Consider the following 26,647-nt stretch of genomic DNA (forward strand, 5'->3'; position numbering starts at 1 on the left):
TGTGGAAAACATGCTGGGTTTTTTTTTTCACGCAACAAAATTTAGGTACAGGGGTATCTTCAACAGCCTAAATAGCCTTCTGGAAAGATAAGTTATTCTACATTTTTAAAAATAATTGGGCTGTGCTTTCCTTGACATACTCAGGTTATGTATGATAACTGAATTAGAAAGAGCGATGTGACGAACAAACACAAAAAACCTTTTCCACGTACAAGGATTATAAATTTATGGCCTAATGAATTTAAAATCAAGTGTTCTCGAGATAAATTTCTTGCCATTCAAGTGGAATATAGACTTAACATTATGACAGATGTTTAATTATATTTTGAATTATTTACTAGATATAGGTTAATGTGCTACAGATTACAGAATACTTTAAGGAGCATGAAAATTCCTTGTATGATATTAGTTGCAGTCCAGTTGCCCTAATGATAAAGGTTCACAGAGGACACCCCCTCTCTTTCATCAGAATTTCAAAAGACATACCAATTCCTTTTTATGAAATGTAAAACTGCAAGCATAGAGCAATAATAAAATTCAATCAAGGGTCAAAGGCCTCTGGAACTATTTATTTTTAATACACATCGTACATGGGGTCCCTTTTATACGGCTTCGCAATATTAGAAATATCCACGCGCTTTGCCTCCTGCTAATTATTTTCTTTTCAAGATTTGTCGCTTGGAATACTGATCTCGGATTATTTCTTTATAAGCTCAGGTAAGTTTTCGTGTGAAAGTTATATACTTATGTGTAAACTAAGAAATTTTTTGCATCTGTACCTGAATAGTGGTTTTTACTTTATTTAATACTGAACAATACATTTCTTTTCAGTGGACATCGTTTTTCCGGTAGATTAAATGACACTTATTCAAAGCAAAGAAACTGGCACATTTTTAAACACCAGACAATACCAGGCATTAAATCTAAAGTAAATATCTTTTCAAACGTGTCCTTTTTTCAATCAAAACAAACAACTTTGCGAAAACTGGCAGTCAATATCGCTGTCTATCTACTTTAAGGAGGTGCATCTCATTCATGATTATTCAACGATACAAAGGAGAAACAAGGGGAGTAATCCTTAACGAACGTTTTGACATTTGGTAACAATTGGGACAGAGGGATTAGCCAATAGTATTGTATGAAATGGCTGTGACTGCCCTGTGAGGGAAGCAGTGCTGGGGTGATATTATGAAGTTAACTCCAGATTTGTGGGATAAAGATGGAAGCCAAAATTATTCTGACCAGTGAGTTAATTTTTTTACAGCATGTTAATTAATATTTTTAGCACTTTACTGTTATATTCCATAGAAAAAAAATGGAGAATTTTAATGAAGAGACTTCCTATAACATTAAAACAGTTAATTACCTTCGAATTTTAAATATATAATGAAAAACAAAAATCCTGTTTAATAATTACATTTTATACATGTATCTAAAGCATTTTTGGTCATAAAAATAGTACATTGTTTTAACCTTGCTAATATATTAAAACATTGGGTTTGTGTTTATAGTTTGAGAGAAAAAAAACAGAATCAGAAATGCAAATAAATTTTATATTGCTTAAATCAAGTCATCACTCACTGAAATGAACAAAACAGGCATACAATTAACATTTCGACCTCGAATATAAAAGTAGTTTTCTACAGTGTGTAAATACATGTAGAGAGAAAAAAATGACATATATTATAATTATGGAATATTTATGAGTTTAAGTAATGTACAAAGCATCAGAAGCCCCCAAACTATTTAGAACAGGTCTTTTTAACCTAAAACCCCACGAAAACCAATTCCATCGGTAATCATTATTTAAACCATCCTTACACATTTACTTTTAATCCTCTATCTTAAAAAAACATTGGTTACTTAAATTAAAAGCATTTTCCTATCTAAATTCAAAATCATCCCTTCTATGTGTTAGATAATCTTCCCAAATATTTTCAGTAAATGTGCAAACATTCTCGAATTTTAAAGACTTTTTGGCTTTCAAACATGGCATAATTCTACAAAATAGAAAAAAACATGCTTTCAATGAATTTGTTGGAATATAAATATCTTTGTGTTTAACTATCAATTGTGGTTATTCTTCTCTCCTTGGGAAGTAAGGAATAGGAATTTGTTTATTAACCAATAAAGCAATACATATCTATTCCATCATATAAATGCCAAATTAAAAATATCCTGTCAAACACTTGTTTATTAAGTATAATACAGAAAGTAATTTTTTAAAATTCAACATGAAGGTTTAAAAAGGGAAAAAAAAACTTCTTAAGGACTAATGACCTCTGCTCTAAATTTCACGATTTTTTTAAACTTCCCAACATTGATTTTAATCAAGACCTATAGCATCAGCTTCAAATGGAAAATAGTATGAGGTATGAAGCGCTGCTCATTTTTTGAGAAATGATTTTTGTGTCAGATCATAATATGAAGACATTTGAACACAGAGAATAAGAAGAGTAATAATTTATTATCACAACATAAAATTAAAAATATGCAGTGTGTATGAAAATAATATTTAGTGTCATACCTACTAAATTATCAGAGAGTCGGTCCCCTTAAAGGAAAAGATATCAAATGTTGTGGACATTATGAAATGTTGCTAGTCTCTATAAAGTAAACGAGAAAAAGCACTTAATATTTTTATGGACAGAAATTGAATAATATCAGGAAAATGTTTACACTCTCCATTTTCAATGATGCAACGACCGAAATAAATTGAGATAAATTTGGTGAGCCGTTTCTAAACAAAATGGTTACACTATAGAAGATTTATAAGTATATTTTTGATGTGAGATTTTATTATGATGAAAAGTCATTGAACTTTGCTAATTGCACCATGTTTCACAGATCTCAATATGCTGGAAATCACTTGCTACGAAGCCAACAATTTGTATTTAATATACAGAGGATATTCAATGTTTTGTTGTTGGATATATATGGAATTTATTTCTCGAGTGGGACAGGATTTTTTTTTTGTATTTTCACGAGTGCGAAGCACGAGTGAGTATATCAAAAAAAAAATCCTGTTTCACGATTGAAATAAATTCCATATCCAGCTACTAAACATTGAATTTTCTGTTTATTACAATTTCTTTGATTTCTCTTTGCTTCTGTCTTTTCTTAACACAGTATTATAGGTTGTGACGTTTTGTAGTTGAGCGGTTGAGACGACATAGCACTGTAACATTGATTTTAGCAATATATTTGGGAGGAAATTTTCAGTTTTAGTCTCTATTAAGATGGTCTAGTTTTTTGTTTGTTTGTTTATTGTTTAACGTCCCTCTCGAGAATTTTTCACACATATGGAGACGCCACCACTTGCCGGTGAAGAGCTACAAATTTTGACCTATACTTGGCACTCAAGGCCATTGAGCAGTGAGGAATCTTTTCCGTGCAAGCACCTACTGCGACACGGGACCTCGGTTTATACGGTGTCATCCGAAGGACCGGTCTCCACGTCCCACAGCGGGATTCGAACCCTCGACGTAAGGATCAACTCCTTACTCCGCGACTCTAGAGCGAACGCTCTAACCACTGCGCCACGAAGATGGTCTAGTTACCGTCTCTCTCTTATGACAGCCCAGAAACCATTTCTACTTACTTTGATATCCTTTCACACTGTGAAAGAATATCACCTTTATTCTACAAATAAATCACAGTATTTCACTACTGAAAATTAATAAAATAGTATAATGCTTGATAAATAGATCATTTGATTACTAGTATACATTTAACCAAGGATATGCAGGTTTCTGGAAAATACAAGAAATATTTTGACATTGTGCTTACGTTTACTGTTTAATCCTTGAATCACTTGGGGTTTTTATTTAATTATTGTTACATGTATTTCTTTTTGAATCTCTCTTCGCTCAACTGAGCTGAAAACACAATTAAGCTTAATCACATTCGTAGTTTCTCAGGCGATGTTTATTATTTTCTCAATACTTGGCATGCTCAATTTTTTTTTTTAAAAATGATCTTGGCATTAATTGTCGTAACAACCGTCGAAAACCACAAGCAGCAATAATAATCCCAAAACCATATATCTAAATTGTTCATTATTGTCTCCTTTAAACTGGACAATGGAGGGGGAGGGGTCCAAACCCGTGACTGAAGAAGAGAATGGTGGCGGTGCAAACTGAATAAAAGACCAACCAACTGTTGGGTGAAAAAGACAGAAAATCCCCATCTCGCAATAATAATCATCTAATCGATCCAACTTTGCTAACGAAACTTACCGTAGTCATTGACCATCTTGCATCATAATTGTTATCGCACAAGTCATCATTGTGTCCTATCTAACCAGCTGTGCCTGTCCGGATTCCATCCAAAAACAAAGGAATCAAATCAAAGTCAAATTGGATACCAATCTGCAAATGAATGATATACGATCACTTCATATAATGCTGGCATTTCATTTTCACAACTAATTCCCATCCATTCTTGAAATGTAATTATTTTGGGCCTCATAAACAACAGCAATACAAGTTCAACATTTTTTATATCAAGTCAACATGAACAAATCAGATCTTTACTTGGGAGATGCAAAGGTCAACGTCAAATCGTAAAGTCAGGTAACTTTACCCTTAGAGATGCAGAGGTCAAGGTCAAACATACAAAGTTGCAATGTAACAATAACATTCCAGAATCCATAACTCAGGGCGGTGTGCAGTCAAGGACAAAAACTAAACATAGTTTTGTTTGCACAATCATAATATTTATAAGAAATTCAAATCAGATCTGTATTGTGCAGCGGTCGAATACATTAGAGTTAAATTGATGTATGCCTCCCAAATCACAGTCCAAAACTTCAGAAGAAACAGCCATGCTATGTATGGGGAAATACATGCGAAAATCTATAGGTTGGATTTTGAAAAAAAAATCTATATTAAGGCTTCACTGTTACTAAAAAAAAACCTTGATACGAGAATAAGAGTTTGCGACACACGCGACTTCTTTTTATGATTAAAAGTTAGATAACTCGTGCCTAAGCAAGGAAAGATAACTGCACCAAAAAATGAGTCCAAGCTAAAATTGTTAAACTCTTATTGTACTAACATACCCCATGTGGGGGCTTTAGTGAAAATAAAAGTTTCAAAAAGTTTTAAATAGTCCCGTAGAACGAGTGGGGGGAGGGGGCAGGGGGATGCTGGTCCCCCTTTTGTTGCTGTTGTATGGTCGAGCACTGGCAAATTCCAGGATCTGAGCGACAGCTAAGTTTTTTTCTTTTGGTTGTCAGATTATTTTTGGAATATCCCCCCTCCTCCACACACATACAAACCCCCTCACACAAACATCTTTGACATTTTAATTGTTTTTTAATAGTTGCTACGGGCCTGAGAGAAGTACACCTACAATTGAATAACTGTACAAAAACAAGTGTAACGGGAAACATCATCATGTCAGAATATTAAAAGCAAAAAAGAAAAAAAATCTTTATTTTACAGCTTTTCTGTTGACGTTGGTGGTTAATAGTTCGAAGCCCTGTCAACAAGCTATCGTTCTCCAGGACGACACGCCAGTTTTCATCAGTACACCAGGCTTCACGGAGGGAAAACCTTATCCCACAAACAAACTCTGTACCTGGGACATCTCAACCTATCATGGGGTATAGTTGCTGGATTTTTTTTTACATGACAAACGTATAAAATTAATATAGGGCTAGATCTATCTAGTAAAAAAGATAAGGAACGGTTTTTAATTATAATATGGACTACTGGACTCCGTAATAATAATAGCAGTGATGTAGAATTGCTTTCCGATTGGCCACCAAACAAAACTCTCTTATCCAATTGTTTTAAAAGCAAACATTTTCATGTTTCATAAAGTTTATCATCAGTGATAAATATATAAATAGAAAGTAAAGTATACTTCCTTCAAGATAAGCAAGTTTCAAAATATTTCTCTCTATCTTCTTTGTAACAGAATATTGAGGTTCGATTTCTATCGTTCGATGTGGAGTACGATACCAGCTGTAGTTGGGACTACATGGAGATTTATTCCGGTCCGTGTGGAGGGAATAATCACGTGAAGTATTGCGGCACTACACTCCCCCCAGTCATGACCTCTAAGTTTGGGAGGGCCTGCGTGGAATTCTACTCCGATCCCTACCTTACAAAACCAGGGTTCAAGGCCCGCCTTCTCCGCGTTGGTAAACATGGTAAGGAATTCAGGATGTATTAAAGATTACGAATAGATATGAAATGATTATCATGTAATCGCATATTGCCTTTATTGTGCTAATGTCCACGTTATGTAATCAGCTTGTCATTTTTAACGCTGTCATTTGCATGATTTTTGATTTTTGGGACATTAATTGACAAGTCTTTGTTCACACAGCACACCTCATAAAGCCAGTCGAATTCGCGCAGACAAACATTCTATATATAACCGATAACATTTATTTTTAAATTCGGTCAGCATATCGGTTTATTGTCACATTCAAATGTATACCGGTATTGACGAGTTGGGAAATTCATTCTGTTGAATGACTCCTACGGCTATAGCATTGCACTGAATCTCATAAAAGTTACTGATATCATTTTTTTTAAAATATCCATAAAACTTTTGACATAGTGAAATCATAAACAAGCACTTTGTTCTAAATTACAGAGAATTCAAAGAACAGTTCAAATAGTATCTCCACTTCTTCAACAAGTAACACGAACTTAACATCATTTCCGTCACCATCTACGTCACTTCCTGTTTCATCGTCTACATTATCATCTTCATCATCACCTCCATCTACAAAAGAAGGCCATACCTCCTTACCTGGTGATTCTTCCGCTAATCTCGGAGGCAGCTCTGGTACACTGACCAGAAGAAATATAGAAATGTGTCTGACAAAAATTTACCATGTTGATTTAAAACTGAAAGAGAAAATAGAACTGTTTTCTCCTGGATTTCAGACTGGCAGCAAGTACCCAGTGAACATGCATTGTTCAGTTTCCATTACAGCAATCAAAAACAAAGTAAGCAAATTTTACTTTGTTGAGCATGTTAAATTACATAATACATAATTTTCTTAATTAAAAAAGCAGATATGAACAGATTTTTCATCAGTTTCAAGTGTACAATTTTAGAGCAAACGATACAATTTTATTACACGCGCTTGCTATTTCAAGATATTAAAGATCAGTCTCCTTACCTTGGAGCTGGAGTATCATCCACAATGTCTGTACGACAGACTCGTTGTTCATGATGGTCCCTCCCACACGTCACCCGTTATGTTATCCCTATGTGGAACCCACCAATCAAACGTCTACCTCTCTACCTCAGACTCAGTTTATGTTGAGTTTCATTCGGATATTATCATCCCTGCTGCTGGATTTAAAATCATCATAGAAAATGGTAAGTTATTACTGAGTGCATATACTAAACAAAAATGAAAGTTAATTATACTTTGCCAAGTCGTTCATTAGCTGATAAAATTGCACATTGTAATGTTTCATATACTGTTCAGAACCCATCAGCACAACACCTGGGGTCATTAAGAAAATAGAGAGTCCCCCAACCACAACACCTGGTGCTATCTTGACCACTCAACATGTACAGAGTGAAACTCCCCAAACCACAATACCTGGAGCTATGTTGACAACTCAACATATACAAACTCCCCCAACCACAACACCTGGGGCTATCTTGACCACTCAACATATACAGAGTGAGACTCCCCCCACCACAACACCTGCAGCTATTATGACCAATCAACATATACAGAGTGAGACTCCCCCAAACACAACACCTGGAGCTATGTTGACCACTCAACATATACAGACTCTCCCAACCACAACACCTGGAGCTATCTTGACTACTCAAAACGTACTAACTCTTCCACCCACAACACCCACAGATATGTTGATCACTCAAAATGTACATACGCTCCCAGTTACAGGAATCCGCAGCACTGATGTACAAGACATATCTACCTCAACAACTGCTACCTCTGACTCGCAATTTACGACTGAAGTGTCAAAGACAACGAAATATTTGTTATCTACCATATCTACTGTACCAGTTTACGACAAATTGACTTTAAATTCTTCATCATCAACACCATTACTGTCATCATTAGAAGCAACAACGATAACGTCATCACCAACTACTATATTGACATCAAAAAATACATCGCCAATGACATCATTATTTACATCAACACCAAGCAAGGAGCAAAATCCAGCAACAAAAGAAACAGCAAAATCAACAACAACGATAGCACCACCGACGTCAACAAACCACAAAACCGTTAACACACCACCATTAAAAATACTAACAACTATAACAAGCTTATTACAGACGTCTCCAATACCGACAACAAAGTTACCTCAAACATCGTCATTTTTAACAACCATATTAAAATCATCAACGGCACGAACAACTGCAGTAAAACAAGGCAAAAGCAAAACAGCCAGTTTTTACACCGGAAGTACTGAAACATGGATGACAAAACAGCAATCATCTTCACTGGAGACAGAAAGTACCATGCATAAAAATACGTCATCATCTTTTTCATCATCTTTATCATCGTCTTCAACAAGCTCACCATGGACACAAAGGTCATCTACAGCTGCTGCTATTTCACCTTCCAAAACAACGGGCCCAGTAAAGAATTCTCCCCCTACTGTAACAGCTCCACCGTCCCTGAGACTCCCGATGGAGTGCCTCGGGGTAGAAAAGGTTTTCTCTACTCTAGGAAGACATGTTGTTCAGTCACCGGGAATGAAGGAGGGACAACTGTATCCTAATGACGTTCAATGTTCCTGGATTTTCATTGCACAAGACAACCAGGTAAGCAAATCAATTTTCAGAAAGAGTTCAACGGAAAAAAAAATGATTTGTAACCAGAAAGAGTCTTTAAAAGCAAAGTTTAATTGTATCATTTCCTGTGTATTTTTAGGAAATAAAAATCGGTTTTGAAATTTTCGATGTCGAACAGGAAAAGAATTGCAAGTATGACAGTTTACAAATGTACAATGGATCATCTACCAAGAGTGAGGTAATCAAGCGATACTGTGGAAAGAAAACTCCTTCAAATTTTACCTTTCCTGGGACTCGGATGTATCTGCTGTTTAAGTCAGACCGTTATGTACAGAGAAGCGGTTTTAAATTAAACGTGGATATTGTAAAGAAACCGAGTAAGTTTTCCTTTCTTATGTACAATTGTTAACGTCTCTTAATATAAAACTGAATAAGATTATGTTTGCAATGAACATACGAAATTAAAAAATTGGATATACTAGTAATTATATTTTTCCACTCGCCTTGTGTATTCATAATATACATTTGAAAATTTTCAGTCAATTTATTCTATAAAAATTTACATTTCTATGGAGGAAATTATTTCCTTTCGTAACAAATCATTAAGGAATCCCAAGAACGTATCGATATGAAAAGATGAAAATAAAACTATTTGCAGACAAGAAAAAAAACCTTTCATTGTTAGCATAAACCATAAACGCAAAGATTATATTTCTTTTTAGCGAAAACCAAAAACTGTCTGCTGGAAGAGAAGCGCTGTCGAGACGGTTCCTGTGTCCCTGCTGAATGGTTCTGTGATGGCGAGATAGACTGTCCAGACAAAAGCGACGAACAAGTCTGCGGTGGGTATTAAGGTCAAGGCTGAAAATTACGTAAGAATTTTTGTATGGTTGTTTTCCTTTTAAAATTTTTATGCCCTTGTACTTTCGAACATGTGACTTACTTTATGACACGTCTTTCAGCAGAAAAAAACTTTTTAAGAAAAATCTTGTTTTGAACGAATATGTAATAAAATTACTTTAAAGAAACACAAAAATACTGTATTATGATGAATCATACTTACATTTGAAGGACAGTGTGTGTCTGGGGAGTTCAGGTGTACTAACGGAGAGTGCATCTCGACTTATCTTAGATGTGACGGCAACCCAGACTGCTCAGGGCATGAAGATGAGGCCAACTGCTGTAAGGACAGTTAATACCAATAGTAACATTTACATTTATTTAAGGAATAACTGTCTAATTTTCTTGGTTTTATGATGTGATCAAGCAATTGGCTTGAGTGATGATTTGAAAAAGGCCATCTTTAAAAAAATCTTTGTTTGCCCTCTCCCAACTTCTCTCTCTCTCTCCCTCCCTGCACTTGATTTTTTTAAACCACGCCTATCGATGAACCAGTAAGTAAATGTAAATAAATATTTACAATTTTGAATTTCTTTGTCTAAGGTAAAAACTACAAATAATGAACATACTTGATTTCTATACTTAAAGCTACTGCTTCATCGGTAGGCGTGTTTTTAAAAAAATCAAGTGCGGGGCCGGAGAGACAGAGAGGGAGAAGTGAGGCGGGGCTTGGAGCAGTGAATTTTCGGAATCAAAAGCATGTTTACATATATAAAGAATAACTGTCAGATTTTTTGGATTTATGATGATGATTAAGCAATTGGCTTGCGTAAGTGATACATAACGCCTTCTGCGTTTATGTAAATTATCACTCGAGCCTTTTGCTTGATCACATCATAAACCAAAATAATTAAACAGGTATTCCTTAAATACGTCATTTTAAAGGTATTCCTTTAAATTGTGTTTTAAAGTTAATTAAATAAGCTGTATATGTCTTTAACCGCAGTTTCCTTGAGGGACGATTCGGAGGTGCTCGTCAAGTACAACAACAAGGACCTGCCTATATGTCGAGATACGTGGGACAACAAACTTGCTGATTTAATTTGCTCGGATCAGTTTTTCAGGTACATGACAGATCACTGATTCGGCCTAGTTATCCTTAAAAACTCAACTTTGAAAAACATCATTACATTTGGAGAAATATATCCTTTAATGGGGTTAAAATATTGATTTGAGAAACAATTGTTTTCGCAAATCTTGAAGTTCAAATGATTGATTTCTACCAATCAGTTTATGTAAAGAATTTCCATCCTTTACCTTATTTTAGACCGCATAAATGTTGGAGTTATAAAGTTAATAAGATGATATGCATCACAATGATTCATAAATCATAGTTGTATTTACACTGGTTTTTAGTTCATCTGTTTTTACACTTTAAAATTCATATCTTAAAGACCGGGGAGAAAAGTTCGCAAAAAAGACACTTTCTATATATTATTTTTGAATTCTTAAATAGTTAGTGCACGTGTCAAATATATTCAGCTATTTCTCAAAGATCAAGGTTCCTCCAAGTTTTAACCAATAATAATATTTATCAAGCTTTAACTCCTTCTAGACACCTGATCTCGGATGTTTTCATTAGTTTGTGTTTTTGCCCTGTTCTCGATTTGTTTTGTTTATACGATTAATAAGGTTACTGTGCGATCGTTATCTTAACTTTTTTCACATATATCTCTGAAAAGCCAAAAATTACTCCTCCACACAATATAAATGTGCTTTTACCAAAATGGTATGCCATGTCTGAGGTCAAAAGCCAAGGTGAGAAATTAATAAATTGAATAAAATGGTTTTCACCTGATAACTTTATTTCTCTTTGCGCTTTTTGCAATGAAGCTTGAGATTATATTGTTATAAATACCTAAAATAAACCTTTTCCCTGAAGCAGTGAATATAAATTTCCTAAATTAATTTGTTGGTTGTTACCTTTTTATAGTGAGGTAGAAAGTGTGTGGTTTGAAACGACGAGCAGTTTAGTACATGTGGGGCTAAAGGATTCGTTATCCTCTGGTACCATTCTATCACGTGACATATTCTCCATAGTAACATGGTGTCCTAGCAACGAAAGAGTTCATCTTAAATGTCAAACGACAGGTAAATTACAGTTCATACAATATTATTTTAAATTAAAATATGATTGAAGTTTTGGAATTAAAAGATTACGATATAAGTATATAAGTATTCACATTAAAACATACAATGAACATATGTATATTATCATAAGTTCAGGGATGTTATATTCATTGAATTATGGTTCTTGATAAATTAAAATCACGATCAATCACTAATGATAACATAAAAGATACAAACCAAATATTATCTCAGAATGTGGCCAGGTGAGCAGCAGCCTTGTCCAGCCTTATATTCTGGGAGGAAGTCAGTCCTATAGAGGCCAGTGGCCCTGGACAGTGGCACTGATGATCGGGAACTCCTTCCTTTGTGGAGGAACTCTGGTGGCGGATCAATGGGTGGTTACTGCGGGGCATTGTGTCGAATCGTAAGTATGAAATTATAACAAAAAGGCAATTGAGTACATTATCAAAACTAATGCTACTTCAGATATATATTAAAAAAGTATTACAATTACAGCTTCATGCGGTACCTTAAATATCAGTTCAGATACCATGCAGAAGCACAGGAAAGTTGGTTCCAGTGCACCACATGTCCTCGCAGTTATTTTATCACTTACAAATCTTTGTAATCACTTTAGAAAAGGAGAGAGGGGCTTGGAATTTTAAGATCGATACTATAACTGCAATGCTAATTGGTTCCAAGATGATCATTTAGGAATAATATAACAGTGCCAAAAGTTCATCCCAAAATCCATGCATTGTTTTTCGTACATTATAATTGTATATTAATTCATGTTTACCTTTGCAAATATTTACGGTTTCTCAATGATACCATATGGGCATACTTTTTTCAAAAATTTTCCTCCTATTTAGAAGGCATTACGTGTTCTTATACTTAAAGTGTTTGTCCCCATATTGCCTTTTATGCCGTAGCTGCAGCTCGCTGGCCTGAAAAATTTGAGATGGGACTAGAGACTCTGGTGGTCCATCCCAATTTTTTCAGACCAGCGAGCTACAGATCTGCAACTATCCTATGTATTGATCAGGTAGACGGAACATTGCATAGTCAAATTAAGTATAAAAATAAAGGCCCAAAAATTGGTATGAAACGCGTCAGCCAAAATAGACCCAATGATAGGTTATATTTGTTAACAAGGTCATTATAACGACCATAGAATTTACAGAATGATGACTTTAAACGAGGTTGTTGACTTTTCTGTAACATCAGCTTATCTTTCAGTAGCCTGCCTCGGTTTTAAAATTGATCGCACTCAGGAACATGCTCTTGAAAATCGAATAAGTTGGGAGTCCAATATCAAAGAACTGCGTTATTGGAGCAAATTTTGCTATATTGAATTTGAAACAGTGATTGAAAAGTTTTAAGCATAGGTATACATATTAAATATTTTTAGAACAATTAATTCAGCTGTATTATGTCTATACATTAATCACGTTGTAAATAAACGATATTTTTTAGTGTATCAAAAAAGTCTTATCTGGTTTCGGCCCAGATTGGATCAGTTTCTCTCAGCCAATCTGGTGATACCTCGAGGCGAATAATGGAGGTCATCCGTCATCCCGAGCACGACTTTATTTACAACGCAGATATTGCTCTGCTTCATCTGCAACGAAAAGTAGAAATGAATAACTATATCCGGAAAGCTTGCGTCCCTCAGCAATCCCAGCACCTAACTTCCGGTCTCATTTGCTACATCTCCGGATGGGGAGTGACCAGAATTGAAGGTTGGTAGATTAACATAGGACATTTAAAGCGCACTGTATAAAAAGGAAGTTTTTTGTGGGGAATCGTGTAGAAAAGTTGAAACTCTAAATATATCATAAATGTCATTACAACAATGTGAAATAACATTTAACAATATACTATTAATAAGCGCTGTAGGGCATTTTATCTCCTAGATTACTATACCACTGTATTGCCTGATATGCTTCACCATGCCAAAATCAAACTGTGGAGCAACTCGAAATGTAAGTTGGCGTATTCTGCAAAAGTGAAAGACTCCATGTTTTGTGCAGGCTATGATTATGGAGGGATCGATTCCTGTAAGGTAAGTGGTGTTGCTGAATAGTTTCAGTCCATTAAAAGATACTCTGGCAAGTACTGGGCTGACATGCCATTGTCTGTCTTTTTAAATAAGGGGGATAGCGGCGGCCCACTGGTGTGTAAAATTCGGAATCATTGGATGTTAGTAGGAGTAACAACATGGGGAGAATCGCCTTGTGGACAACTCCATAAGCCTGGTGTTTATACCAGAGTAGACTCTTTCACAGAATGGATTGGTAACATCACCAAATCAACAGGTTAATTGGGCTTCATATTAATTTTTCAAACTTCTCTGCTTTAATTTTTTTTCAAACAAAACTAACTAATATTACTTTGATTCATATGAATTAAATATTTTTTAAAAAGATTAAAACATATTGGATAATGATCAGGATAATGTTATGTAGATACATTTTGACAGAAGATTATGCATATACATATCTCCCTTAATTTCAATATTTAGCTATACACATAAATCACTTTACAATTATATTTTACTCGTATGTATAACAATCACATTGCAATTATTGTGACCTTATGCAATTATAATCATATCATAAAACAAAAAGGTAACATATTCTAATTACCTATCTATGGGACAAGGCCCATTCCAGGAAACACTAAAATGACTGGATGCTTCATGCAGGTCTGCATATCTAATAACAAATAAATTCTACAGTACTATATACACTATAATACTCATAATTCAAATAAATATATACTCCGGGTGGAAATGCTTTAAATTTACTTTTATTCATATTTAAACTTTCATTCTTTTTTCAAACAGTGATATTAGCTAGATAGACATATTATAAAGATATAGAATGTTAAACTTTATACTTACTGTCAGGTCTGGTCTAAAGGTCTCAAAGTCTTTGTCTAGAAAACCTCTAAATTTCAAACACAACCAACCTGGCCAAAATCTCTGAGTAGTCTATCTGAGAACAACTCAGAACCACCAAAACTTACAACCAATAAAATTACAGAACCCTAATGTCCTAACCTTTGAACTCTATCGCTCACCAAGTAAATAAAGGGGTGGATCTGGGATTTGTATTAAATCATAAAATCTTCTTCAATTTCATTTATATCAATAATGTTTGTTCAAATATTATGTGATATACATTATATACAGTTAAAACACACTGCTACAGTTACATGTATATGTTTTGTAGATAAAGTGAGTGTAGCATGTGACTATGAGTCCTATGGAACTTGTGGACATGTGGACCTGTCAGACTCCGTGTTTATGTGGACCCGACAGTCCGGGGGTGTAACAGCTACAGGGCGCCCAGCGGTAGACCATACATTCCTCAACATCTCAGGTAAATCCCTTGCAAAGCGAGGCGTACACAAGGTTACTTTCCGTTTTGCTGTCCAGATGGCATCAACAATGATGCCTCATACAATCAGGTGAAAGTCTCTCAGACACTAGTCAATTTTAAATTTAAATATTTTCTGTTTGTTTTGTTTTACAGTGAAGTCATTATTATTTGATTACGTTACAGTTTGGCCTCTTTATCTAATTGCACAGGGCATTACCTATACGCAGAAATACCTTTTAACGCTAACAACAACCTGTCTCCTGCCATTCTGCAGCTTCCGGAAGTGATGAACACTAAGGTCTCATGTTTGTCTCTTAGTTATGTGTTTGAAAAACGAGATGCTATTAAACTAAAGGTGTCAATCCGCCATAAAAACAGCAATGACGTCACGGACGTCTGGTCAACTTCAAAAGGTTTGTCAACGTGGAGCACGGCTAATATTTCAGTTGACAGTGGTGTAAGCGAGGTGAATGTAACAGCTGTGCCTTTGGTTATTACGTACACCACTGGAGTTGCAATTGATGACATCACATTCACAGAGGGCAAATGCAAAGGTATATTACATATCATTTTCAGTATTTCAGAGAAATATTTATGCATCTTTTAAATTATTTTGATCCAAGAATTTTTTTTAAACTTATCTTTACGTTCAAGGATAAATTAGCAATGACCAACAATATTTAAGTGAATCTGAACAATATCATTATATCATTGTTTGCTTAGCTTTTCATTCTAAAAGAACTAGATGAAATCCCGCGCAAGCGCGGGGAATTGAATTTATACCACTACCGACAGAAAAAATCTAATAATATATATATATTGTAGTTTCTACTGACAGCCTACAGGCTTATAGCAGGAAGAAATACTTTGTTCAAAATCCCGCATGAAGTAGAACTACGTCTCTAACCCCCAATCCCCCTTGTAAAACTTAAATAACAATATCATTAATTGACGTTTATTGTGAAACCTGTTATATACTATGTTATGGATATTATATATACTATGTTACGGATATTGTACTTCAGATGCTCTTATTCATTTCCGTCAAGAATAAAAGCAGTGAATATGCACATTTTACTGAGAAATAGATTTATTTTTTTGGTAAAAATTCACAGGTACTTCGGTCTTGGTTTATAAATATGTATGCATCTTATTGATACGTAAAAGCTGTACCTTACCTCTTTTTTTTTAAATATCAATAAGATACATACATATTTATAATCCAAGGCCCAAGTACCTGTGTAAAAATTAGCTTTTATATAACGCCCTATGAATACACTGGCGAATTAAGAGAGGGGGTCCATCCCCCCCCCCCCTCTCCCGTTTTGTGTCCAAAATATACATAAAATTTAAAAAATCAATTTTTTTGGTGTGTCCGTGGGCCCCTGCCCCAAACAGGTTGCCCCCCTTTTTTTTTCAAGATTCCTGGATCCGCCACTGGAATAGGCCGAGTATTTGATACAAAAGACTGTATTCAGAAAAAAACTGAAATGTATTGATTAAAGCACAAAATTTTACAGAATAACTGTATTTGAATAATGCCTTATTCATTAATATTCTCTTTTCATATAAGCAAGTTTATTACAAAGTACAAATTGTACTTCGAGTTCGTTGCCACGATGCTCTCAGTGAGGAATATATATATATATATATATATATATATATATATATATATATATATATATATATATATATATATATATATATATATATATATACAAATTTTACCGATGATTTTTTTAGGAAAACCTACTACATATATGTAATAGTCTTTCGATATATAAATATATTCACAACTTACAGTGATTTACCATTATTTCAATGACCATTCACATAAAAGCTTTTTTTTATGTTAAAGGCTATAATCACTTCGTTTTTCTTTTTAACATCGGGCTCGATGCTATATGATGTTTTAGAAGCTTCCGTCAATATTACGATCGGTGAATGACGAAAATAATTTGCACATTTTCCTTTTTAATCGGTTATCACAACTTATTTCTTTTATATCATTTAAATCAAGTTTTGATTGAATAATTCAGTAATGACGTTTAATGTAATAAATAAACGATTGCTAGTTGTCAGTTTCATTAAAAATTGCCAGTAACTTAGATCTGCCAACCGGAAACGCCACCATACTCACGTTTTTGCTATTTCATGGCTGTTTATAGAAAATAAAAGTAGACTTTTAATTTAATGTACGATACTTACAATGCAAATGAAATCTAAATATAGTTTACGGACATCATCTTGTATCGTGTGTATTCTTAGAGGAGTAAGTAAGAACTCTGGTGCACCCGTTTCGGAGTTTATTTGCAAAATTTATTAATTTATAAGTATAGATGATGATTTTATTGGAAAGACTTTTACAAAACATAGGTAAAATCAAGCTGTTTTGAAAATTGTCTATTATTCATTTTGTACAAAATAATTGTTTTTTTTTTTTGTCTTGATCTTAAATTCATCTCCTTAGATGATGGACATTTTTACTGTGATTTTGATGAAGAAAGCAGCTGTAGACTTACCCAGGATGAAGCAATTTTCGTTTGGAAACATAAACAAGACCATCAAAGTATGTATACAAGATATAAACCTTTACTTCCAATATTTTATCAGTGTTCATCCAAACAAGGAAGATTTTTACTGAGGAGGAGGGACAGAATAGTGATACAAATGTCTGAAAAGATTAAATAATAAGACAGGTCAAAAATGAAGTCAAACATTTTTTTTTGTTTCAGACGGGTATATGTTTTTCGATGGACTAAATAAACCAACAGGTATCAAAGCGAATTTATATCATCAACTAGGGAAAATGGACTCGCCATACTGTGTAAAATTTCGTTACAAAATATGCCCGGATGCCACTTTATCTATTCATACGTCATTCACTTTTGGAGATTACGTCATAACTGGGAACTCGCACTGGAGTCGGAGACGGTCGTTTGGTGGGTGTTCTGATTGGCTACAGTCTACAATACCGATGTCTTACAGACACTACTCACACCAAGTGACAATCCAGGGCGTCGTCAACTCACAGTCCAGTAGCATTGCTATAGATGATTTTCAGATTACTACTGGCGATTGTTTATAACTTTTCAACAGTGATGACGCCAGTTCATCGGTTTGCTTTACAGAGTTAATAAAATTGGGTACGAAGAGATTCTTTAATCATGTCTTCTGAACTGAGAGACGGCGTTTTTGCTCATGAAATGTACACGTTGAAGTACCACGATGTTCTGTTTGTTTTTAGTGTCTATCACAAGTTTTACATCGATTGTTTTATACATTGTGCAATAAGTTATTGCTACATACAGCTCTATCTGTGTTGTAGACTATACATAAGATCTTGGAGACTTTTGAAATCAAAAGGAAGAAAAAATTTGTTACTATGAAGAGCATGTTAATTATTTGTGAGTATATCAGGCCCGTAGCAACGGCTTCAAAAGGGGGAGGGGGCAACTTCCCAAAAAAATCTGACAAGCAAAACGAAAACAAAAAAAAAACACCTTAAGTTAACTGATCCAAAGTTGGGGGGGGGGGGACTTCCAAAAATTATCTGACAAGCAAAAAAAAAAAATCCTAATTTACTGTTTAGATACTGGATTTGCCAGTGCTCAACCATACAACAACAAATTAAAAATTGTGTGTTTGGAGGGGGGGGGGGGAGGGCAGCATCTAAAGGAAAATTTACTCTAGCAAAATACTATACTCAGAAAAAAGTGGTACCAGACTCCCTGCCCCCCCCCCCTCCCTGCACTCTACGGGCCTGTGTAACCTGCAGTTAGATATTTTTGTTACAAGTAGATTTTATTCAGAAGCCTGTATTTGAAGAGAAAAATGTCAAACTTTGTGTAGTAATATGAAAGTCCGAAAATATTGGACATTTATTGTAATGAATTAATGAAATTTTGTGTGGTTATAAGTCTTATTTTGACTTAGCAGCAATGTGCAGATAATCAAAAAATATTATTTTAATAAAATATATTTTTTACCTTGATCTTACTGTTTGATAAATAAATGTACCGATAGATGCCAAAATGTTTTCAAAGGCGATTTTCAATTGAGATTGTAAATGGTGTTACATGTGTCTGTGTAACCTATGACGTTTCAGTTTCACGTGGTCCCTGTCTAATTAGTGGAAATTTTTACTTCGAGGACCTTTTATTACGGGCGTTTTATCGTCTAATTACGCCCGTTTTCAAAATTATTTCATAATTAAACGATAATTATACTTTTCAAGAATATAAAAGTGTTTCATTTTAAAAAAAAATTAGATATGTGATGGAATCTTCCCAAGTTTAGGAATTCTGATCCACTTCGCTCCACATCAACCCTTGCAACCGAATAGACTAAGTTTAACGGGGTTTACTTTCGCGCCATCTGGTAACACATGTTGGACTCTACTGACCTCTGCTATTGACCAATCAGAGTAAGCGAATCAAAAGCAAATGCGAGACAATATTAGAAGTCGATAATAAATTCAACATAAAATTAACTAAACAAGAGGCCCAAGGGCCTTAACGGTCACCTGAGTATAATACAAATATTTAGAAGTTAAATACACTGATAGATGAAGCATTGTTGCCCTAAAGCAAGAGAAGTAGGAAGATCAGGATCAACAAAATAATTAGTCTAGTATTCAGTATCAACTCATAAATTAAGTTCTAATCTGTCCCCCACTTAACACTATCACCGTGCAGACTATTAACACACTATTAGTGCTTCTGTACTATTTTTAAACCCATATTAAGACCTCTAGCATTGACCTCTCTTATGGTCTTTGAAGAACTTTTAATAAGACAAGTTATTTTTGTCTCATTTTTATTTATCTATTACTTACAGGTCTACCTGATTATTAAAACTAAGAAAGTACTTTTTGAATTATACGATAAACATTCTTGCATAATTATCTTATTCTATTAACCTTTCAAATACATTATTTACAGTGATTAATTATCAAAGGTGAACGGAAAAGGGGAATAACTTCTCTCAGTAGAATACAAATTAATAGAGCCCTGCCCAGGACCAGAATGCTTAGACGAATGGTCCAGATGTTTAAAAATCTGGTAGAAATACGCTTACTCATATCATTTAAACTTTTACTCAGTTTGCTTCCGATATGCCCAGAAGCAGAGAAGAATTTCACAGGTACAATGCATTTTCACTACAGATTCAACAAAGCCTTACCCTAACACAAGAACCCAAGACCAAGGGTCAAGAAATTTACAATTTGGAAGAGTTACCCTCATCATCATAACTATGGACTTCAAAGAATTAACACTTTTCCACTATATTATCAAAAGCCCCCCCCCCCCCCGTTATGCCAGAACCCCTGACCCTAGGACAAGGTTAGATTTAAAAATTCTGTTCGAAGCTCCCATTTTCATCATAGCTAAGCAATTTATTTATCAGCTCAACACTAAGGAGCAGACAGGATTAATTAATGATTAATTAATAGAATTAATGCTTTTTTCACTATATAATCAATAGAGCCCCCCCCCCTCCTCAAGAACCCAAAAAACTGGGGCCATATATTTAAAAATTTTGGAAGAGGCATCCTTGTCTATCATAATCATGCACTTAGTTTGTTTAAATAATCTCCAGTAGCAGAGAAGAAGATTTTCAAAGAATCAATGCATTTTCACTATATAATCAATAGAGCCCCGCCCTAACACCAGAACCCCTGACCCTGGGGCCATGAAATTCACAATTTTTGAAAAGGCATCCTTATGCATCATAACCATGCACTTTTTTTGTTTAAATAATACCCAGGAGCAGAGAAGAAGATTTTCAAAGAATCAATGCATTTTCACTATATAATCAATAGAGCCCCGCCCTAACACCAGAACCCCTGACCCTGGGGCCATGAAATTCACAATTTTTGAAAAGGCATCCTTATGCATCATAACCATGCACTTAGTTTTTTTAAATAATACCCAGGAGCAGAGAAGAAGATTTTCAAAGAATTAAAGCATTTTCACTATATAATCAATAGAGCCCCACCCTAACACCAGAACCCCTGACCCAGGGGCCATGGCTTTCACAATTCTGGAAGAAACCCACCTCCTCATCATAACTATGTACTTAGTTTATCACCTTAATGCCCAGGAGCAGAGGAGAAGATTTTCAAAGAATTAATGCATTTTCACTATATAGTTGATAGAGCCCCACCCTAACACCAGAACCCCTGACCCTGGGGCCATGAAATTCACAATTCTGGAAGAGGTACTCTTGCTCATCATAACTATGTACTTAGTTACTTTATTTAATACCCAGGAGCAAAGAAGAAGATTTTCAAAGAATTAATGCTTTTTCACTATATAATCTATAGAGCCCCACCCTAACACCAGAACCCCTGACCCTGGGGCCATGAATTTCACAATTTTGGAAGAGGCACTCTTACTCATCATTACTATGTACATGTACTTAGTTCCTTTATTTAATACCCAGGAGCAGAGAAGAAGATTTTCAAAGAATTAATGCATTTTCACTATATAATCAATAGAGCCCCGCCCTAACACCAGAACCCCTGACCCTGGGGCCATGATTTTCACAATTTTGGAAGAGGCACTCTTGCTCATCATAACTATGTACTTAGTAACTTTATTTAATATCCAGGAGCAGAGAAGAAGATTTTCTAAGAAATAATGCACTTTCACTACATGATCTATATAGCCCCACCCTGGGGCCAGAACCCCTGACCCTGGGGCCATGAATTTCAAAATTTTGGTAGAGGGCTCAATGCTTATTATAATGATGCCAACAGTTTGACTGCTTGATGTCCAGGAGTAAAGAAGAAGATTTTTAAAGATTGCATTATTTTTGGTGGTTTTAGCCCCACCCTCAGGCCCCAGGGGGGCAGGGACCATGAAATTCACAATTTTTGTTCCCCTTTACCCATAGATGCTATATACCAAATTTGGTTGAAATTGGTTGAGCGGTTCTAGAGAAGAAATTTAAGTTAACGCACGACGGACGACGACGGACGAAAACAGATAGCAATAGGTCACCTGAGTGACTCAGGTGACCTAAAAAGTTGAGACAAGCCTTAACTGGGTTATTCGTTTTCGTTGGGACCATGGCGTGTTTTGCTGTTTACGATTTAGTGTCAGGTTAAATAAAACAATGTTTTTGATTGGTTCAATCATGCAAACTTGTATGAGGCCAATCAGAGAGCTCATTTCTAACCCCTTCAAACTTAGTCTATTCGGTCAAGGATTGATGTGGAGCGGAGTGGAAAAGAAACCCTTGACGTGGGAAGATGCATATTAACATGCCTTCAAATATTTGTATATATTTTCTTTTTTATTTGTACGGTACCTATCTTTAACTCATATGAGGATAGATGCAAATAATGTAAAGGTATGAATGAAAGTGAGAACAATTATTTCCTAAAGTAAACATAACTTCTACAGAAATTAACAGAAACTGCGTTTGGTATCAGTTAACATAAGGACAGTTAGCAAAAGAATTCATGTATCTGCATGTACCTATTTCTACTTAATTTTACAATATTTACATTTTCAAATGTCTTTCTTTAAAATTGTCCATGGCCATTAAAAACTAAAATTAATTGATTTTGTTTTGTTTTGTTCAAGCATTTTGGTTTATATGCTACAGCAGCTGGACATTTCAGAAGCATAAAGAACATTCGTACACGTATAGTGTAACCCCCCCCCCCCCCCGTTTACTCTAAAAGTATAGTACATTGTAACATTAGAAACCAAACCCTTTATAAGGTTGAATAAATAACCATTTTAAAAGTTGGTTTTAAAAAAACAAATGATCAAACTTCCCGGTAGTGTGCTGATACCTTTATTAAAGGTGTGCAGAAATGGGACACCAAAATGCATGTCACAATCTCAAGGTCACATCTCAAATGTCAAGGTCACTAAATGCTGACTTCGAGACATGTTGAAAATTTTAGAAAACAAAATGGAAAATTATACAATTGCTGCATATATATCTTTCTAGAGCAGATTTTTTTTTTGACCAATTTTAAATTGACGCCTTAAATTTTCCATTTGTATTGTCATCCCCACAACGTCAGGGGTCCTAAGTCAACACAGGACCACATTTGGCTCCATGCAGGACCTCTGACGTTTGATGATTTTGTATCGAATGTTTCATAATTTTTGTAGAATTTCCATTTGTATTGTAAACTTATCCATTTATGCTGTATATAATTTTCCATTTTGTATTCTATAATTTTCATTTCATATTCTATAGTTTTTTATTATTTGTATTCTATAATTGTTCATTTATATTGTTTATAATTTTCCATTTGTATTGTATAATTTTGCAATTGTATATTGTATTTTTTTTATTTGTATTCTTTATTTTTTCATTTGTATTGTATATATTTTATTTGTACTGTATAAGACACCATTTGCATTCTACAGATTGTCTCCTATGTGAATTCCAGTTGTTTTCGATAACAAAATTTATAAATACATTTCAATAACGAATGGAGAGCATATACAATTACTTACTTCCTTATCCTCTCCGTGCCCCGGAGGACGCATGGGGCCGTTCAACAAAGAATGCCACTTACGGCGGTCACTGGCAACAACCTGCCCCTCATTCCAGCTGCTCCAACCTAGTTCTTCCCTTTCTCTCTCAACGGAGCGTCGCCAGGTGTTCTTTGGCCGTCTTCTTCTTCTCTTTTCCTCTGGGGCCCATGTGAGAGCTGTTCTTATGTGTGAGCTGGCTTCCCTTCGGAGGATGTGGCCTTTCCATCTCCATCTCCTTCCTTAGATTTTCCTTGATTGAGGTATGGATCTTGCTCTCTAATACAATTGTTGGTTGGATATCTTTTCAGGCCAGTGTACTTTTAAGATCCTCCTAAGGCATTTCCGATGGAATGTGTCCAGCTTTTCGTCGTCTTTCTTGGTTGTTGTCCAAAGTTCAGAACAATGCAGCAACACAGATAAAACATTTGTGTTAAAGATCTTAAGTTTGGTCTTTGTGCTGTATTGTGCTGACTTCCATACTTTGGTAAGGGGTGCAAAAGCAGACCTGGCTAAGCCTAGCCTTCTCCCTATGTCTGCCTCAGTTCCTCCCGTCTTGTCCATTGTGGTACCCAGGTAGAGAAATGTTTCAACATCTTCTACTTCCATGTCATTTATCCTGATGGCATCATCCTTTTTCCGTTTATTCTCATGCTTTTTGTCTTGTCTACATTAATTTTTAAGCCTGTATATTCAGCGACGTCATGCAATCTCCTGGTTTTTTCTTGCATGTCGCTGTGTTTGCTGGAAATAAGTGCAAGGTCGTCTGCATAATCCAGGTCTTCTAAGGTGGACATAAATTTCCAACGTATACCTCTCTTCCTATTATTGGTCATTATCCAGTCTACCACAATGATGAACAGGAACCCAGACATAACACACCCTTGTCTTACTCCTCTCTGTACTTTGAACCAGTCTGTTGTTCTTCCATTCTCTATGACACAACTAGAACTTCCGTCATATAATTTCCTGATGATGTCCACATATACTTCAGGAATCCCATACTCCTTAGTATGTCCCACAGTTTCTCTCTTATTATGTTGTCAAAGGCTTTTTTAAAGTTCTATGAAGCTTATGTACAGTGGTGCTTGCCACTCTATAGATTGTTCTAATATATTTCTTTTTCTTAGAATGTAAATCTGTTTTGATGTTCCTCTTCCTCTTCGATATGCAGCTTTTTCTGGTCCTAAGCTGTCTTCTATTCCATCTCTAATTCTGTCAATCACTATTCTGCAAAACACTTTAGATAGCACTGATAATAGTGATATTCCTCTATAGTTGTCACATATTGTTTGATCTCCTTTCTTAGGTATTTTGACAATGAGCGATCTCTTCCAGTCTGTTGGTATTTCCTGCTCACTGATGATTCTGTTGAATAAATCTGTTAATTCTGATGTTGTATATGATATGCTCTCCTTTGGTAGTTCTGCATTGATGTTATCTATGCCAGGACTCTTTCCATTCTTCAGTTTTTGGATTGCCTTTTTAACCTCCTCCTCTCTTATTGGTGTTGTGTCAATCTCAGCAATTATGTTCTCCTGGATGATGCATCCCTCAGGTAGTTCTGTTGGAACATTAAGGACCTCTTCAAAATGCTCTTTCCATCTTTCCAATATTTTCCATCCTCGATGATTAGTTCACCATTCTTGTACCTTATGCCACTTGTTCCGGGTTTTTTTCCCACAAAGCTGCTTGGTCAGTTGGTAAACTTCGCTTAGACGGTTTGTATTTGCTGCATTCTCTGCTTGGTAAGCTATATCCTCCAGATTTTCCCTTTTATCAGCTCTTGCTCTTCTTTTCACTTCTATGTCTTTTGTCCTATATTCTTCTCTCTTAATTTCCTTTATTCTCTCCGAATTTGCCTATTTCTTCTTTTAGTTTTCTTCTTTCATCTATAGCTCTGTATGTTTCTACAGTAAGCCAGTCTTTGTGTTTCCTTTTCTTCTGGCCCAAGATCTTTTCTGCTGTTTCATTATATACCGGTACCTCTTTCACGAGGGTCCATTTTTCGTTGACTGTGTTTTCCTCATTAGACAGTTGCTGAAACCTATTTCTTATTTCAATCTGGATTCCTTTGCTTATTCTTGGATCTTTCAGCTTGTTGACATCATACATTGTACATCTTCCTGTTGCCTTCTTTTGGCTTTGAGTTTCTGCAGAGCTTCATCTTTACTTTAGCCCAGTACTAGATGGTGATCTGAATTGGCATCTGCACCACGCATAACCTTTACATCGCATACGGACTTCCTGTATCTGCTATTCATCATTACATGATCAATTTGGTTCCTGTCTCCTTCATTAGGAGACTCCCATGTAAGCTTGTGTATGTCCAGGTGCTTAAAGAGGGTTCCGCGGATGTTTAAGTTATTTAGAGCGCTCATTTCGGCTAACCTCATGCCGTTTTCATTCATATACAATTAGAAATAGAAAATTAAAGATAAAAAAGGGAAAAAAAAATAGAAAAGGGATATTATAAAAAACAAGTGGAAAAGATAGAAAAGTGCAACGTTTTACATGTCAAACAGACATTCACATTTCTGTTTGGATGGAATTCGTACGAATTTGACATATATTGAAGGGAAACTGTGAATGACAATAAATATCATGGTGAACATTACCTTCTATACAGTCGAGAGAAATAATTTCAGTGACTTGGCAATCTGTCTTAATTTCAAAAAACCCATTCGTTTAGAGGAATATGATCCTGAATTTGTCATTTCAGGAACGAGTGCTGAAGGTTTTGTTAAGTTTGTTAACAAATATTCGATAGTGCTGCATGGATAAATCTATATTTTATCATTATAAACAGTGCACAGTCACTCAGTCAGAAAACATAATCTGGGTTCTTTAAAGTAACAACAGCATGATTATTATCGAAGTTCTCATAATTTGTCAAAATAAGAAAACGACCAAAAAAAATGTAGAGTTGGTCTTCAAATTTCCTATGAATATATTTTACTTATGCGTATTGCATATTTTAACATACAATGGAAATTTTAATAATTAAATAAGAAAAAAAAATATCTG

The 26,647-nt window shown here is 35.1% G+C and overlaps 1 protein-coding gene across 1 annotated transcript; it reads left to right on the forward strand.

Moving 5' to 3' along the window:
- The first annotated feature begins 1,032 nt into the window (after nucleotides 1-1,032).
- LOC133197565 (uncharacterized) lies at nucleotides 1,033-18,749 on the forward strand. The gene is made up of 19 exons (XM_061333662.1): nucleotides 1,033-1,244; nucleotides 5,448-5,608; nucleotides 5,926-6,160; nucleotides 6,613-6,971; nucleotides 7,125-7,350; nucleotides 7,463-8,787; nucleotides 8,897-9,134; nucleotides 9,480-9,599; nucleotides 9,829-9,939; nucleotides 10,604-10,721; nucleotides 11,591-11,748; nucleotides 11,980-12,151; nucleotides 13,204-13,469; nucleotides 13,644-13,792; nucleotides 13,883-14,045; nucleotides 14,964-15,113; nucleotides 15,323-15,667; nucleotides 17,584-17,682; nucleotides 17,849-18,749. The coding sequence occupies exons 1-19, from the start codon at nucleotides 1,220-1,222 to the stop codon at nucleotides 18,199-18,201; spliced, it is 4,773 nt and encodes a 1,590-aa protein (XP_061189646.1). The 5' UTR covers nucleotides 1,033-1,219; the 3' UTR covers nucleotides 18,202-18,749.
- Nucleotides 18,750-26,647: the final 7,898 nt, after the last annotated feature.

The sequence above is a fragment of the Saccostrea echinata genome, unplaced genomic scaffold (genome assembly GCF_033153115.1).
Source record: "Saccostrea echinata isolate AGI-Se365-2 ecotype Australia unplaced genomic scaffold, CSIRO_AGI_Sech_v1 ptg000030l, whole genome shotgun sequence".
NCBI classification, from domain to species: Eukaryota; Metazoa; Mollusca; class Bivalvia; order Ostreida; family Ostreidae; genus Saccostrea; species Saccostrea echinata.

Bases quoted from the DNA above. Each gene is read 5' to 3' on its own strand.
- LOC133197565 (XM_061333662.1), top strand. From the start codon at position 1,220: ATGGAAGCCAAAATTATTCTGACCA. The intron at 5,609-5,925 runs GTATAGTTGCTG...TCTTTGTAACAG, and splicing joins ACATCTCAACCTATCATGGG to AATATTGAGGTTCGATTTCT. The intron at 15,668-17,583 runs GTATATTACATA...TCATCTCCTTAG, and splicing joins CACAGAGGGCAAATGCAAAG to ATGATGGACATTTTTACTGT.